This window comes from Alligator sinensis, unplaced genomic scaffold, assembly GCF_000455745.1.
Source record: "Alligator sinensis unplaced genomic scaffold, ASM45574v1 scaffold278_1, whole genome shotgun sequence".
Classification (NCBI taxonomy): Eukaryota; Metazoa; Chordata; order Crocodylia; family Alligatoridae; genus Alligator; species Alligator sinensis.
The window spans coordinates 1203625-1220959 of NW_005841952.1; the positions used below are offsets into that span (position 1 = coordinate 1203625).

Sequence of the window (17335 nt, forward strand, 5' to 3'; positions counted from 1 at the left end):
CCACTGCCTTGCCGTGTGACCCGGTCCCTCTCCTGCTCTGTGTCCCAATTCCTGCAGCAGTAAAATGAGGATAAAGACATGTAACCTCAGAGGCGGTGTGAGACAAATGGTAATCCATGCCTGGTAGGTGCCTGGCACTCTCAGGCTGTGCCTGCTGGCAGACCCTTGGATCCGGTTCCCTTCTGGTCCATGGAGTTGTGGGGCCAGCGGTGGGAGTCTGTGTCAGCCTTGCCCCTTGGAAACCGTGACTGTGCCTCTCCATCTGAATATCAGAGCTAAGCTTGTCAGCCTGACTGAACTGTGTGGTTGCTGGAGGTGGGATACACCTGGCTGTTCATTCATCCAGTACAGTTCATTGTCTGCTTTTTCCTGTATACTCAGCCCATGTCCCCTTTGCCTTCCAGCTGTCAGCTGTCCCCCCAACAGCCACTATGAGAGCTGCGTGTCCGTGTGCCAGCCCCGCTGTGCTGCCATCCGGCTGAAAAGCGACTGCAATCATTATTGCGTGGAGGGGTGCCAGTGTGACCCTGGCTATGTCCTGAATGGCAAGAGCTGTATCCTTCCCCACAACTGCGGCTGCTACTCAGATGGAAAATATTATGAGGTAGGATTGTCGTCCTCCTCTTCCTCCTCCTCTTCCTCCTTTCTGGCTAAGACGTGTACTTGGAGATGTGGGGGAAGGAGGGAAGTCTTTCACTAACGTAACAGTGCAGACACATTCAACAAAGACAAAGTGACTTACCTTTTTGTGACTTGTCTCTGTGCAAATCACTTTTTGCCTTTGTGCAGCATATACACACTGGAGGTTTAAGCCAGAGCATCTGCATCAGTGCAGAAACCAAGCCAAGCCCAGGATTAAATTCTCATTTACACTAAGGCATTTGGTTACACTATCGCAAGCAGCATCAAACGCTCCTAGGAATAAGTGGAGGCAGTCTGTGTATCATGGCCCACCTTTTCCCCCTTTCTTCACTTTGCTTTCCAGTAAGAGTCCCCTGATGTCCCTGCATGTCTTGCTCTTAGCTAACTTCTTCTGGATGGATGGAGGTGTTGCATCTCAATGAAGGCATCTTCAAGGAGCTGCTCTTGTCTTTCTCTGAGCAGGAAGGGAGAAAAAAAGAAAGCTGAATCTCAGAGCAGACAGCACAAATTATGGTGCTTTTCTTCCCCAAATAGCCTGTGGAATTGGGTAATAAACGGTTCCCAAACAAGAACAAAACAGACACGGAGAATGGAAATGCTCTCCATCTGCTCTGGTTTTTATGCCCTTTGTTGCCTTCTAATTGGAGAGGGCCCTGTTAGACTTCAGTTCAAAACAAGGGAATTCTATTCTGTCTTTGCTTCTGGCTCCGTGGGAGGGTGAAATCTTCCTGGAAGATAATTTGTGGGTACATTTAACAGCTTCCCCCTCCTCTGCTAGCTGCACCACTGGCACAGGAACGCAGAGAGAGTTTTCTCTGTTGTTATCTGGAGAATGATCCCGGCATAATTAATAACATAATATATTTAGCTGTATAATTCTTCACGTTATGTAATATTAATTAGCTCTAATCCTTGCAAAGGAACAACAAATTCTTAATAATGAATTAAGAATTTCAGCCTGGCGCACAGTAAAAGCACAATACAATGAAACTTTAATTGGTCTGGTATCATTTGCATGAACCGGTGATGTCGGTTTTCCCTTTCCTTCACCCATGCAGTTCTCTTGACTTCAGGGGACTTAATCCCTCTTTACAGTTGAGCAAAAGAGAGGAGAGGATCGGGTTCACAGACTCTACTAGAAATTATAGGGTTAAAGTAATAAAGAGTGGAGGACGTAGGAAAATCTGGAGGGAAGTGAGAGATGTTTTCAGATGAGAGATGCAATGAGGGGGGCCGAGGTGGAGAGATGCAGAGGAGAAGGCTCTCGTGCCTTGAGTTTGTGAAGGGCTGTGGATGGTTTTCTGCTCTGACGTACCAAAATGATACCATTCGTTGGCCAAAAGCCTATGGTGCCCCCGTTGCAGCTGGGAGCGGGTGGTACCGGCGCTCGCCCCACCAGGCCTCGTGGACCATTGTGCTGTAGCTGGCATTCAGTTGCTCTGCTGTCACTAATAAGCACTTCTTTTCAGTGGCTTGTCACTCGCATCATTTTCTTCTCCTCTAAGGCTTAAATTAGACATGAGAGTTGGTTGGCATCTCTCAACACGCTCAGCCCCAAACAGGGGTGCGTTGAGCAATAAAACAAGAATCGTTCCATCAGAAGAGGTAAAAAGTTAACACTGACAGCTCTTTCTGTGGCTTCTGAGTATCGATTTTACATTTCCGATGGAGGTGATTTTTCACAGGGAGAAGGGCCATCATGTTTGCGCACGACATACAGAAGTGTCAGACTAAAACGAGGACATTTGATTGGGGCGTGTTTGGCCCTGGAGTAATTAGTTTCCTCCAAGGAAAGTACCAAGCCAGTTGGGATATATTTATATGTATAAGCCCGTGTATATGTGGTTTAGAAAAGAAACCTTCAGTGACTGAGTGGATGGGGACCAGAATCCAGGACTCCTGTCTTCTATTCCTGTCTGAGACTGACTCCCTGCCTAATCTTGAGAAAATAGCCTAGGGCATGGGCAAAATGATCAAACTGCAGCCAGGGCAGCCATCGGGTGGTAACTGCCTGTCTGCTGGGTCTTGCCCTAGGGTGAACAAAAGCAGCTCATATGAGCTTGTACATGCTGATCCCCTTTGGACCCAGGGAAGGACTCGGTTGTTCTAGTTATAGAGACCTGACCCTTCAGTCCTGGCTTTTCAACATGGCTGTGACATACCCATTACATGCGTATTGCACAGCATTGCAGGCATGTTTTGCACACTTCCCATCTGCATGCAAGGGAGATAACTTGCAACCTTTACATGCATGAAGAAAGGAGGTCGTAGATCCACTGGGCAGCGTTTAACATGCCCAGGTGACTGTGCCCAGAAGTACATAGGTGGGTTTGTGTGTGGTGGCCTCACAAATGGAGCTGTAGATTAGAGTCTCACCTCGGGGTGATTAATGCAGCCGTGGAGTATTTGTTGCACTAAAGTCATCCCAGGGCAGGCTGCTTCTCAAGAAAGATGGCTTGTTTACGAGCTGTTTTTATCCAAAGTCCTGTGGTTGTTTTTCTCCTTGAAAAAAATGTGGTGTCTAAGTTCTTATCAGAAGTGAAGAATACCTGTATGTTCAATTATACTGGAAATCTGATACAGGGGCTTTAAGTCAATTTGTGTTCTGCTGGAACAGTACAAAAAAGTGGTCAAAGGGATGGATATTTATAGCGCTATAGTTTTGAGAGAGACAGGAGAGGTTGCTGTGGAAACTGCAACTTCAGATTTGCCTTACTGTTGTGGCTTGCAAGGCTTTGGCAAAGTTGCATTTCTTGGATTTCTTCTTCTTTTTTTATTTTTATTATTGGCTCCTAGTTCACGAAGTCTATGAAAAGTGAAAGCCTGCAGCTGGATTTTTAAAAGGGCTGGACAATTTTAGGTTGATTAATTACCGTGTTGGCTCTGAAGAAGGCTAATTAAATCTCACGCTTCAGGGCCTAAGAGCACCCCAGGAGTCTGTCCTCTGGATAGTACTACGCAATTGGTATTACAAAGGTCGCCCTCCCACTCCATCTTCCTCTCAACTCTCAGGTATTGGCCATGTCCTGCCGTGGAGTATTGGACTGGAGATATCAATGGTTTGATTCGAGATTGCATATGTGTGTCACCGCTGCCCTTCTTGGGCCTCAGAAACTGCCCTGACAGGTCAGGTGGGCTGAGCCTGCACCCTCACTGTACTCCCAGAGGCCCCAGTGATGGGCACCCAGCTGAAGACAGGCTCGTCCATCTAGTGACATGGCTCTTCTTTGTGCTTCCTCCTTTTTAGCCCAAGCAGCTCTTCTGGAACAGCGACTGCACCCGGCGCTGCCGCTGCTTCCGCCGCAACCTCATCCAGTGCGACCCACGGCACTGCAAGTCGGATGAGGAGTGTGCCCTGCGCAACGGTGTCCGCGGCTGCTTCAGCACCAAGAGCTCCTACTGCATCGCAGCGGGCGGCGGCGTCTTCCGGACCTTTGACGGAGCCTTCCTCCGCTTCCCAGCCAACTGTGCCTTCGTCCTGTCCACCATCTGCCAGAAGCTGCCCGATTTCTCCTTCCAGCTCATCATCAACTTTGACAAGTGGTCATCCCCCAACCTCACTGTCATCTCCCCAGTGTATTTCTACATCAACGAGGAGCAGATTCTCATCAGTGACCGGAACACTATCAAGGTAAAGTGCTGGGGTTTTTGGAGGGGAGGCAGAGGAGTGCCTGACCCACCCAGAGGCAGGGCCGTGCTGGATTCATTTCAGGTGGAAAAAGCCCAGACAAAGAGTCTTGTCCCACTGCCCATGGTTGATGCATCTGAGCTCCTTCCCCATGAGGTAGATTGGCCCTAGATAAACCCCAAATGGAGTTCAGAAAGTCTTCAGCTCCCTCAATATCAGGTGATGAGAAGCTCTTCTCAGGGGAGGGTATGGTGGATGTGAATGTCGTTCTCTACCTAGTGAAGAAATGCAACCACACAGGGGAGTGTTAAAGAGCTTCTTCACAGGGTCCGTGTCCCACACATCACCTTGAGGCAAATTTGAGTCCGAGTCTGGGTATCATTCGTGCTGTGGTAGCACTTCAGGCCAAGCCTTGCCCTGCGTTATACTAGGTTCTGTGCGAACATGGAGCAAAAAGATGGTTCCTGTGTCAGAGACCTCACAATCTAAACAGCAGTGATATTGCCTGGTTTTACAAGGGAGATGGCCTCCTCCTAGTTTCATTTTGGAGGCCCCAAAAACTCCAAAGGTAGCAGGAAAAAGGAAGAATGGGAGTAGGGGTAATCATGGCCTTTCCCAGCCTCCCTCACAGAGCTGGCCGTGGCAACACACAGAGATGTTGCAGCGCATCTTTGTTGGGCCATGTATCTACTGGGCGCAATCTGCCCCAATGGTGCAGAGAGGTGAACAATTCCTGCACTGTCTCTTTCCTCGACTAGGTGAACGGCACCCAGGTGAACATCCCTTTTGTCACCGGGCTGTCAACCAAAATCTACAGCATGGAGGGTTTCCTGGTGATTGACTCCAGCCCCGAAATCCAGATCCACTACAACGGCTACAACATCATCAAAATCAGCATCAGCGAACGGCTGCAGAACAAAGTGTGCGGCTTGTGCGGCAACTTCAACGGGGACCGGACAGACGACTACGTGACCCTGCGAGGGAAGCCGGTGGTCAGCAGTGTAGTGCTGGCTCAGAGCTGGAAAACCAATGGCATGCAGAAGAGGTGAGCATGAATCTGAGCGCACAGACCCAGTTGAGGCCTTGTTCTGGCTCCAACTGAGTCAGTGAGAGCTTTGCCATCTATCAACTGGAGTTCAAGGTGTGCAGGGAATAGTCCTGATTTCCAAAGGGTCCCTCTGCCCTATTATCTAGCACCTGACACAGTGTCCACAGTTAACAGCTGGCACAAACACTTATCTTTTAGATGGCTGAGTATGTAGGAGTTAGCCTAAAAGAATTAGGCATTTAACGATCACTGAATTCCAATCAGAGTTGGCCACCAAAATCCCTTAAGTCCCTTTAAGGATCCAAGCTCAAGAGGCCAGGATGGGGTTTTTAAAATGGCAGACCCATTGCTCGAGTCAGCCAGTGGGTTTGTTTGAATGTCCCACTTAGAAGGGAATTTGAGGATGCAAGTAATGAAGATGCCAACTGCATGCACATGACGTGCCTTTTAAGACCTGGCACTTCTCCACGATTAGCAGTGAGTCAGTCCTTTGGAGGTGGGGATGGGTCAAGGAATATGCATGTCAGTCTCTGGGTGAAGCAGGGCTTGAGGGGTCCCCACAGTCCTTGTTATTGGCTTTCTGCACAGAGGACATTTCATCCTACATCCATAAGATACAATGGAAGGAGAAAAGCAGCCAGGAAATCAGTGGAGAGCCTGACATTTACTCAGGACATGATAAGGCAGAAACGTACAGGGCAGCTGAGTATTATCCTCACGTCGAGCTGTTTGTGGCTTCACCACAAGCCTGGGCTCACGGCCCAGCATGTCTCACTGATCCCAGCATGTCATCCCACTGATCTCGCTGTTGTCCTCTTTAATCCCCTGCCCACAGCTGCAACGAGCTGCAGTACTCGCAGTATGCTGCAGCTTGCGACAACGTGCAGATCCAGAAGCTGCAGAGCGACAGCTACTGCCTCAAGCTGACAGACATGAAGGGCTTCTTCCAGCCCTGCCATGGGCTGCTGGACCCTCTGCCTTTCTACGAGTCGTGTTTCCTCGACGGCTGCTACAACCAGAAGAAGTACCAGCTCTGCGGCTCCCTAGCTGCCTACGGGGAGGCCTGCCGTTCCTTTGGGATCCTTGGCACTGAGTGGATAGAAAAAGAGAATTGCTGTAAGAGAGCTAGGCTAACCTTCTTCTGTGCCTTGGGGTTTGCTGCCTAGTACTTAGCACTTCCATTCATCTGCTGTATCCAGCTTCACGATGGGTGTTATGTGGGGTAGGCCAAGATTGAATGAGTTATTTGTTAATATTAGCCCATATCGTGATGTGGCTTTCCTTTCTCTGGAATCAGCCCTTTACTAGGTAAGGCCTTTTTGAGCAGTGCTGCTAACTAGTCATGTGAAGGACATTAGTCAGGCCCCAACAAGTCATGAGATGGGCCGAAAAATCATGAACCACAAAACAAAATGCTTTGACATTAAGACAGTGGGTCCCTTTGCTCTGTGGTCCCAAGGATGTAAGATGCACTTGCTTCAGGTGTCCCAGAATTTTTTCTGCAGTCACGAAAGCAAGAAACTACCTTATAAACAATAAAGCTGAGGTGTTCATGGTTTTCCAGACTCCAAGAGCTGGGGCTCTTAAGTGAATCATCCAATATCACCAGAATTGGGGGGCTGGACCCAATGATCTGTAAGGTCCCTTCCAGCCGCTAACAACTATTAAACTATGAATTGTTGCAAAATCACCAGAACTAGCACTGCTCTGAAGGTCTAGTGTGTGATAAAGAATGGCCCAGGTACTGGTCTGTAAATCATGCTGTTGTTCTCGTCTCTCTTCTCCTTTTTAGCAGGAGTGGTTGAAGACCCCTGTGTGGGAGCCGACTGTCCCAACAGGAGCTGCGAGATGGACAATGGTGGGGAACTGTGTGGTTGCATTGAGCCTCCACCCTACGGAAACAGTGAGTGACCTTGATAATAGCATCTGTCGCCAAGCCACAGTTCAGGAGGTTAAAGTGGGAAGGCCGGCTTCTGGGGCTCATGAACTCAAATGAGATAGAAAACAAACTCAACTGAGCCTTTCATTCATGTCTACATGTAATTCAAATGAGACTGCTACTTCAGCAACCCATTTCCACCCAGGCCCACCTCTGAGACTGCACACCAGAGGGGAAAAACACTTAGGCGGGGAAGGTGCCAAAAAGACTTGGCTGTCAAGTCCTTTGGGACCTAATCATGGCTCTGGCACTGACTTGCGGTGCAACCTCAGGGAAGTTGCACCCTATGCCTCATGTTTCCTATCTGAAGAGCAAGGCTAAAGCTTCTTCAGAGGGTGCAGTGCAACTGAGGCCTCCCGTGTTTGTAAAACACTGCAAGGTCTTCAAAAGCATGCTGTTCCACAAGAGGAAAGCATGGCCAGATTCATTTGTAGCTGCCAATGTCTCCGACTTCATTTTAATTATAGTCCCACAGGTGCAAGCAAAGACATTCTTTAGGTATATGAAACCAACTGAAAATAGAGAAGCCCTTGAATCATAGGTACATTGTTCAGCCAGCCTACACTAAGAGAGAGCTCCTACCCTCCCTAGGCTTTCATCTCATCATCATGGAAATCAGCTGGTGTAAAGTGGTGTAGTAATAGAGACCTCGGGGTTTATGTGAATTCATGCCAGCTGAGGATCTGACCTCAGAATCAAACAGACCTACTAATTTATCTAGTCCGTCCTCCCAGGGGCTGACACAGGAGCACTTCCCAAGGTATACTTTCGCCTGGCCTTGTCTTTGGCTTGCCAGGAGCCCCAGGGCCTCATGTCATTTCCATACAAATGTGCATACATTTTTTTTAAAAAAATCAAAAATCAATTTTGCACGGTCCTCTCCTCCGCGATCAATGAATATAAATTGCTTGTCAGCTAGGCTCGCTGGCAATGAAAGCCTCCTCGGCATTGCTCCTCAGTGACAAGATGCAGAACGAGGAGGGAGCAGTTATCTCTGGGAAGAGGGTTCCCAGGCATTTGATGTGAGGACTTTGTGAGCTACATTTCACTTTTCTTTTGCCCTGTGGGTGAGCCCCCTCCCAGCCTGGAGTCTTATCATGGCACAAGACATGCAACATGTGATCAATCTAATTTAGGAGTGAATGCGAGACAAACTACAGCTGGTAGAGAGCAAAGAGTCGATGGGGGAGGTTCGAGTCCTCAACTGAAAGCAGCCTTCCCAAAGGGCAATGCTGTGAAAGTAGAGGCAGGGAGGGTTATCCAAAGCCTCCCTAGATTAGCTTCTAGGAAAAAATATTGCTCTCCAAAGCCACCTATGCCAGTGTTGGGCACCAAGCAGTGCTGTACCCTTCTCCCACAGATATTAGATGTATAGAAGCAATGTCCAAAGTTCGTCCTAGTAATACCTTTTGGACCCTCTGATGCACCTTCCACCTGAGGACCTCACAACTTGTGACAGATGTTACTGTATAAATGCTCTAATCTGGGAGAGAAGAAAATATTATCTCAATTTTAGACATGGAAGAACGGATGCCCAAAGCATTTAAGTCACCCAATACACCTCCAGTACAGCTGAACAAAAAGATCCCAAGAGTCCTGACAGTGCAGCTCCACAATTTAATTACATCTCCATCCTTTCCCGAGAGCCAAGGAGAAAGACAGCTCAAGCTGCCGAGGCGCCAAGAACCTTTAGGAAGCATTAGCAAATGCTCTCATTGTGCCGTCGCCAGCCTGGCTGGAGCAACGATGCAGAAGAGCAGCCCGCTCGTAGGCACGTCAACAGGGACTTGGACCCATGGAGTATATAGATGAGGCCACATACTGGGTGTGATCACAGCAGCTCTGTTGTGGCTGCACACCAGTGGAGCCAGTAATATATGCAGACGCACACTGCTATGCACCAGGCATTTCCATCTTAATGAAGTTACACATAATCTGACTTGCTCAGTTTTGTACAAATAATGAAAGCTTTGTGGCAGCACAAATAACATTCCCTGAAAAAATGAGTCCAGAAAGGAGCCTTAGGGGAAAAAAGAGTCCAGGGGTGGGTACCAGCAGGTGTCTGGGGAGGCCTGGTTTCTGGTTTCCATTTCTCTGACTCACCGGGTGATGCTGTGCAAGCCGCTTCCCTCCCTCCTGCCTCAGTTTCTTCCTCTATAATACTAAGTGTATTACATAGCTTATAAATGCTTTGGGGCAGGACAGGAGGGGCAGGGGGAAGAGTGAGAACAGGAGTTGTCCTGGCCCATGATAGCAGCTGAAACGTAAATGAAAAATCTGCAACTTGGTTGAACACAGATAGACCTTTTCATTATAAAAGATGCCAAAGTGCTTGCACTCTGCAGATACCAGTGACAGGCAGCCACCTCTGGGTAGAAGGTAGCAGCCAAATTCAGATGTAGAGGACCCCAGTGAAGACCTCATTACCATTACAAAAACTATCCTGGGAGTTTATAGCAGAGCCCAGCATTCAGGGACTAGTAAATGCTGTGGGAGTTGGTCTAACTGCCTTGGAAAGATGGAGTGCCTGAGTCACACCAGCAAAGATTTGGACCACTGTTTTCAGAGAATCACATCTAAACTATCATTTCTCTAAATTGCCTGTCACTGTGGTGCCAAAGCACTAATCCATCTGGCGCTTAGACCACGGAGTCATCTCCTCAAGAGCTATTACTCTTCCTTTGGTGGCAGGTTTTCCACCCCAATCTACGCAGGGGAGATGGTATCTCCCTCTTCATTCTGAAGCTTGTCGTTTGAGTTGAGACAGACCACGCTTTGGCTGAGCCAGCACCCCACGGCAAGCTGCAATGGGAAGTGTCAATGCATGGCACCTTCAAGGCAGAGGCTCACACAGTCAATGCAAAAGCTGCACGCCAAAAGAACTGAGGGCATGTGGGCACAGTCTACAACCACAACATGAAGTGCAGGCCCAAATCTCAGCTCTTGTCCTCTAGCCACCTCCTTTGCATGTGCAATTCAATGAGAAGTGCAAAACAGCAGATGCAAGTGGAGCCTACAGAAGGGAGCCCAGCCTTCTGCACTTTGACCTCTTCTGTCCTTGTCTCCCCTAACAACTGTGGGTTTCATGGCTCATTTTTCATTCAGGTTTAAAATTCAGAAGGGCCTGAATTCTAGGACCACCGGGTACAGTAGAGAGGAAGGCCTGAGATGCACAATTGTCTCCAGGTCTGGGTCTGAATGTGTCAAAGCTGGGAGGGTGGGTGGCCAGTGTTCTGGTTCTCTCCTTTATAAATCCTTTGCTGGTCATTTTTACCAGTTCTCTACTTCCTAATGCTGATGTCCACACAGGGTCTTCTCCTGGTTGGCCAGTCTTGACTTTTCAGCACTTTTTTTTAAACTACTCCTTTATTTCCCCTAGACTCCCATGACATCATTGATGCAGAAGTGACCTGCAAAGCCGCACAGATGGAGGTCTCCATATCGAAGTGCAAGCTCTTCCAGCTGGGCTTTGAGAGGGAAGGGGTGCGTATTAACGACCGCCACTGCCCAGGCATCGAAGGAGAAGACTTCATCTCCTTCCAGATCAACAACACCAAGGGGAACTGTGGAAACATTGTGCAGGTGAGAAGAGCTGTGCACGCGGAGGAGTGGGGAAGGCAGCCAGCGTTTAATGGTGCATTGTTATAAAGTAAATGTTGCTGGAGTGATATGTGGAAACATACGCCTTGGAACCAAACCAAACAGCACACAGGAGCATAAAAGAAATGAGTGTGAGAAACACACAGGCAGTCATTTTAGTGTCAGGTTTATTATTTGAACTCAAATGTCACAGTGACTGCATAATGCTTCAGTGCCTCATTAAATTATATTAAGGGTTGATCACACACTTTTTTCCCAGGGCATGGGGTATTTTTCTCTGTCTATGTGTTGTAAAAGGCAGCTCCAAACGTATTTGTGTGCATGGCATGAAAGAACAGGATGATTCCTCTGGTGTCCCATGCAAATGCTAGACTGGACGCTTGTTCTCGTCCTAGTTACATCTCCCTTTTAATGCCACTGAGATGTGGCATCCTTGTGTGTTGTTAAACAGCCATTGTTTTGTATTCCAAAAGTGGGCGCATTTTAGTGGAGGGTTACTGGTATCCTTAGGGCCCTCCATGATGAAGGATGCTGTTATAAATTTAAAATGTATATGTTTTGCTCAAATTTATTTTGCGGAGAGGATGGATGAAAGCTGACTCTTTATTAACTATTACTGCCTTGTTCACAGACTCCAGTAGGGAATCATGGCCCTGTTGCATCAGGTGCTGCACAAATGTAAAATAAAAAGCCATCCAGGCCTGCCAAGCAGTTTACAGTCTGTCTGCAATTATTTAATACATAGTGACTTTGTTCTACTGTTTTCAGGGGAGAGAAGTGGGATTGTAATGACTGCATTGACCCGTTAATAGAAAAATAATATCATCGTTTTTTTCTTGGTCTTCTGCACAGTCCAATGGCACCCACATCATGTATAAAAACACTGTCTGGATTGAGAGTGCAAACAACACTGGAAACATAATCACCCGGGACCGAACCATCAACGTGGAGTTCTCATGCGCATATGAGCTGGATATCAAAATTTCTTTGGATTCAGTCGTGAGGCCAATGCTTAGGTAAGAGTGGCTTTTGACTGCTTTGTATGTGCATGTCTGTGCGCGTATAGATCTGGTGCTGGTCCGAGAGCCCCCAAGACTGTCTTCGCTGTTTATCCTGAGAACTTGGAGGCAACTTAATTCCTGCTAGTAGTATACTACAGTGTGGGAAGGCCATTTCTGGAACTGTCTAGGGTTTCTCATGAGCTTTGCTTCCCCCCTTCAGTGTGATTAACTTGACAGTCCCAACCCAAGAAGGCAGCTTCACAACCAAGATGGCCTTGTACAAGAACTCTTCCTACAAACACCCCTACCGCCAGGGTGAAGTGGTGCTAACCACCCGGGACGTGCTATACGTGGGGGTCTTCGTCGTTGGAGCAGATTCAAGCCACCTGATTCTAACGCTGAACAAGTGTTATGCAACCCCTTCTCGGGACAGCAATGACAAGCTGAGATACTTCATTATTGAAGGAGGGTAAGTGGCGTCTAACAAAGCCTTTCTCTGCCTTTCTTTTACTACACAAGATTGTTGGCTGGTGTAAAGCACTGAGGACAACAGGGTCCCTTCACACCAGTTAACAACCTTGCTCTTTGCACTTTAGGGGTGTCATTTCCTTCCCAGCAGCGTGTGCCAGTGCCAGCATAGATGAATCACTGATTTGTGCTTCTGTAGCCATGCTTGCCATCCCCAGGGTGTCACAGTGAGGTGCATAATCTAAAAAAAAATTAAAAATCACTAGCATTATGACTTCCGATGATTTTCAACTGGTGGCCCACTGTCAACCCTCAGCTTTTCTCATTATCATCACATGTTTAATTGCAAAGAGGGCAGGGCCCAGTGCAATGTACAGCCCATGTGCTGTGGCCAGTGCTCTGGCGCTACTGCTCCACAGAGGAGCTGCATTTGGCTTTTTCTCACTGCCTGTAGTGATGTAGACATTGAAGTCCATACTACCCCCTAAGTAGGCAGATGTTTGCATATGTTAATACACCATGTTAGAGGATGGCTCCTGGGTGATTCAGTGTGGGAAGGAATTGTCATGGTTTTAAGATTTTTGCCACCTACCCTGTGAGCTGTTGCTGCTAATAATAATAATGGGATTTTTTGCACTGCTATAGCACTTGTCATCCGAGGGTAACTAGGTACTTTACAGGGTGGCATTGTCCTCATGTCAGAGGTAGAAATGGTCATTCAAAGGTAGGGAGGCTTGAAAGTTCAAGGTTGTTCATAAATCTGGGTTGAGCTCACAGAGCTGCTGTGGGGAAAAAGGGGTCAAGTCTCTCCCGCCCCCCCCCCAAAAAAAGAGCAGGTCTCAAATGTTTCAAGTTGGATATATAAATTCATGGTTTCCATCTAAGTTAATCGCCAGGATGAAGGGCAGGGCCTGGAAGGTGTCTTGTTCAGTATCCAGCTCCATCTCTGACTCCTTGTGTGACCTTGGGCCACATCACGTTACTTCTCAGTGCTTCAGGGGTGTTGCAAAGCAGAATTAATTCATGTTGTAAACACCGAGATCCTTGGATGAAAGGGGCGATGATAGTAATTCAAAGTTATGAATAATCATAACAACTTGACAGAACAATCAATAAGAATCAGTTTATTGCATCACTGCAGTAGCCAGCAAAAGTGGGGGGAAAGGCTGGAATAAGACATGGACTCAAGCTGCCAAACTGGGGTTTGGACTCTGGCCACTCCGCACCCAAGGGGGGAGTTCATGCTCCTGTCATATAAACACCAAGGTACAGCTAGAGCAAAGGATCATTTAGTTAGTCTATAGATGTAACCACAAACTCTGCAGGATACCTGTGTCTGAACCTTGCTGAGACTCTGCGTTTCCTCCTAGTTGCCAAAATATTAAGGATAACACCATTGGGATTGAGGAAAACGGGGTGTCTCTGACCTGCCGTTTCCACGTCACCGTCTTCAAGTTCATTGGGGACTATGATGAAGTTCATCTCCACTGTGCTGTCTCGCTCTGTGACTCAGAAAAATACTCCTGCAAAATAGTAAGTACATGTGAGCTTAGCCTGCTCCTTTGCACACAGCAGTGTCTGTGCACACGGTCTTCCATTGCAACATGGCAGCAGACCTGTTCTGTTCCACGGGGCTTATTACAAGGGCTTATTATTATTTCTCCCCACTACTCTACAATGCCAGGGCTACCCTAGTAGAAGGATGCTGAACGGCCTCCCAAAATGCTGCTCCCTTTTGTAACCAGCAGAAGTAAGAGTGCTGGGGGAAGGGCTGAATTTATCTTTCATGATGCTAATTTCAAACCACTCGTTCAGTGGGAGCAAGATCAAATGCAATGTTTGAGCAGAGCTCTGAGATCCAAGACAGGCCCTCGGTACGCGCGGCCCCTTTGCAATAACCGTTCCTTGCCTTTCCGTGCGTTCAGAACTGCCCTCAGAGTTCCAGGAGTGCTGCTGATTTTACCAAAGAGCCCAAGGAGCAGATCATCTCGGTGGGGCCCATCCGGAGAAAGCGTAAGTGTGCATGGGGTTAGGGACGTGGAGGAGAACCTTACCCCCTCTCGGCTTCTGCAAGCCTGTCGAACAACGTGCTCATCTTGAACACGTCTGTTTTCACCATTTCTGTGGTCTGCTTTGTGTGTGATGGGAGCACATGGGAAAGCAACTGATTGGCTTCACTCTAGTCTGCCTCAGTTTTGCTTTCTGGTTCTTCACACTAGCTTTCTCTGCCCCTGTTGCTCTGTGTATTGCTTTGTAGGAGCAAATCCTTCAGGGAGCCGCTCCCTCTCCTTTTCATAGTTCTCAAGAGATGTTTTTTTCCATCTTTTGTGTCCATCCATTCTCCCTGTTATCCTACCTATATCTAAAGTATCTGCTGCCCTGGTTTAAATGTTTAATGGCACCTCAGTAGCATTTTCTGGGCAGTTTAGGGCTTGGGAGTCCAGCCAGAGGCATTAACATCCTCACTGCTGGAAGCACTGAGCACTTGCTGCCCACATGGTGGTAATTCTTAGCAGGTGCTAAAAGCTCAGAGCTCATTTTCATTAGACCTTTTCTTAGTTCCCCATTCTCTTGCCTCTACTCATCTCCACTGCCCCATCACCTACTGGCAGGAAGCTGATCTTCATGCAGTGATTTGGAGGTCTTTACCTGGCCCATGGCTAGTGGGGATTGCACTGGTCTTTGCTCAGTTGGTTGTGAGACAGGGAGCAGAGCATTATCAGTGCCTTTAGTAGCAGATCCTGAAAAATGCACAGCCAGGAGTTGTCTAAATCCATGCAGCGAGCAGGGCTTCCAGGAAGTTAAACGGTCCTTTCAAGAGATTAAGCTCTCTGCTGTCCTTTTCCCTATGTTTCCGATGCAGTTTGGAAGGGTTTTCTCCCACAGGAGCCTACTTGCTATTGACTGCTTCCTTCTGTTTCAGGGTTAGACTGGTGTGAAGATAACGGAGGCTGTGAGCAGATCTGCACGAGCAGGGTGGATGGGCCCCTATGTAGCTGCGTAACAGGAACATTGCAAGAAGATGGCAAGAGCTGCAGAGGTGATTATGCAGAGGGGCACTGGCCACAGTGATTTGTTTGTCACCACGTCCGTGGCTTGCCCTAGCTAGAAAATAAGCTAAAAGCTCAATCCCCATGAAAGGGTGGAGAATGAGTCTCCTATGTTTTAGCTACTATCCTCATGGTTAGGCTATCTTGAGCCAAAGGGGATCTGAACTTATGCCTCTATGAATTGCTAACCATTGGGCTACAGAGTAGATGGGAGGAAAATGGTCTCTCCATCCCACCTCTTAAAGCTGAGCCACTGCATCCTGCAGTTAATACGTACTAATGGATGGGAAAGGAAGGGGCTAAACTAGAACTCAGCACTTGCTGCTCCCTATTACACTAGCTATCTCACTAAGCCACACATGCTAGCTGGTGTGGCTTCTCCTAGCCTGACATTAACTGGCTGCCCAGGGGGTCCACTTCAGGAGGAGGACTGGAGAAGTTATTGCGGAATGATTAACTTGTGGCCTAGTGGCTGGAGCATTGCATAAGACAATCAGAGAGGCACAGGTTTAAAACCAACCACCTCTAACACCTATTCATCATCTTGTTTTGCTACCTACAGCTGTGCAGCTGCACTGCACGTGGAATAGGACCACAGACTGCGCTAGCAGCAAACAGCTGATCCATGGCTGGGGAAGGGGCATGTGGGTGTGTGAAGTGACACAGGGCCCTGCCCGTTGGTGCTTCAGTTAAGTGCAAAGCCAGCAGTGCTGAACACCCCAGTTCTTGCTCTCAAGTTATGAGCACTCAGGGGCTCAGCACCTGTAAGAAATCAGGTTTTTGGAGGCTGTAGCTGGAACCCAGCAGTTTGAAAGCGTTCGCGTGTATTGGTCATCTCCCTGTTAACACCCGGGCGAGGGAGGGTGGCAGGCAACTTGTTGGGTGAGGGATTCTAATAGATGGGAAGTATGGTTACCCTCCAGCTAGGCCTGTTAACCACAGGCGCTGGCTGTTCCCAAATTTTGCCCTTTCTAGTCTGTCACACTTGCAGCTCTGTTAAATAATGCAGCCTTTGCTTATTTTGAACTGTGGGCTTATGATTTTTCAACATTGTCCTCTGTCTGTCTGTCGTTCTAGCCTCCAGCTCTTCCACTGAACCTCAAGCCTGGCTAATTCTTCTCGTCATAACCCAGCTATCACTATGGCGTTTCGTCTATAAGTCAGACCCGACCTCATAATTAATTCAAGGCTTCTATTTAAAGTACTGTAATTTACTTACTCTAAATCCCTGTAGGATAAAAGCATGTGTCCCTAACTCTCAGCCTGTACATGAACAACAACAACAAAAGCTTTTAACTATTGCAGTGCTGAAGCCGGTTGCCTGTTAAAGCCATTTCAATGACATTACAAGCTATTTTTTATGCTGGAGGCAATAGCAGCCACGAGGGGGAATTACAGGACCCAGACGCTCGCCTGAGATGAAGCCACAACACGCATTTGTGCACATGGCACATTTGACCAAGATTTCCCCATGGCCTCCAGCCTGCACTGGCTTCTCCTCCTCCCAAACGACTTCACCACTGCCCCACTGCGCATTGTCCCTCTGCCTCCCCTTGTCCCTGTTGTAGAGAAACACAGTGACACCCCCCGACATGCCACCAACACACCTCCGACCCACGCCAGCCCCCCCGCCCCCCCCGGAAAAACAAAAGCTAAGTTGCCCAGAACCGCGCTGACACACCCCCAGCACGCCCCTGGCATGCCTCTGCCACACCCCTGGCGAAAAACTGGCTCGCCGGCCAACGCGCTGACACGCCCCCGGCATGCCCCCGGCCCGCCCCCCCCACCCCCCCCCTGGCACGCCCCCGACACGCCTCTGACACACCCCCGGCGGGAAACCGGCTCATCGACGATCATGCTGACACGCCCCCGACACGCCCCCGGCACGCCTCTGACACACCCCCGGCGAAAAACCGGCTCATCGGCAAACGTGCCGACACGCCCCCGTCATGCCCCTGC

At 48.5% G+C, this 17335-nt stretch overlaps 1 protein-coding gene across 7 annotated transcripts in view; it reads left to right on the top strand.

Annotated features, from left to right (window-relative positions):
- The window catches only part of TECTA (tectorin alpha), a 60207-nt gene extending 43202 nt beyond the window's left edge, over nt 1–17005 (top strand). For 6 of the 7 annotated variants that reach the window (XM_025199987.1, XM_025199989.1, XM_025199988.1 and 3 more), the window contains 12 exons: nt 405–604; nt 3890–4273; nt 5029–5315; nt 6154–6434; nt 7111–7221; nt 10637–10839; nt 11710–11873; nt 12079–12327; nt 13697–13859; nt 14252–14339; nt 15250–15366; nt 16454–17005. In XM_025199987.1, the coding sequence (XP_025055772.1) occupies nt 405–604; nt 3890–4273; nt 5029–5315; nt 6154–6434; nt 7111–7221; nt 10637–10839; nt 11710–11873; nt 12079–12327; nt 13697–13859; nt 14252–14339; nt 15250–15366; nt 16454–16554 (2348 nt within the window). In that variant the 3' untranslated portion in view covers nt 16555–17005. Of the gene's footprint in view, nt 1–404; nt 605–3889; nt 4274–5028; nt 5316–6153; nt 6435–7110; nt 7222–10636; nt 10840–11709; nt 11874–12078; nt 12328–13696; nt 13860–14251; nt 14340–15249; nt 15367–16453 lie in introns of those variants that run through there. The other variant, XR_003093239.1, reaches the window with a different exon arrangement.
- The last annotated feature ends 330 nt before the right edge of the window (nt 17006–17335 follow it).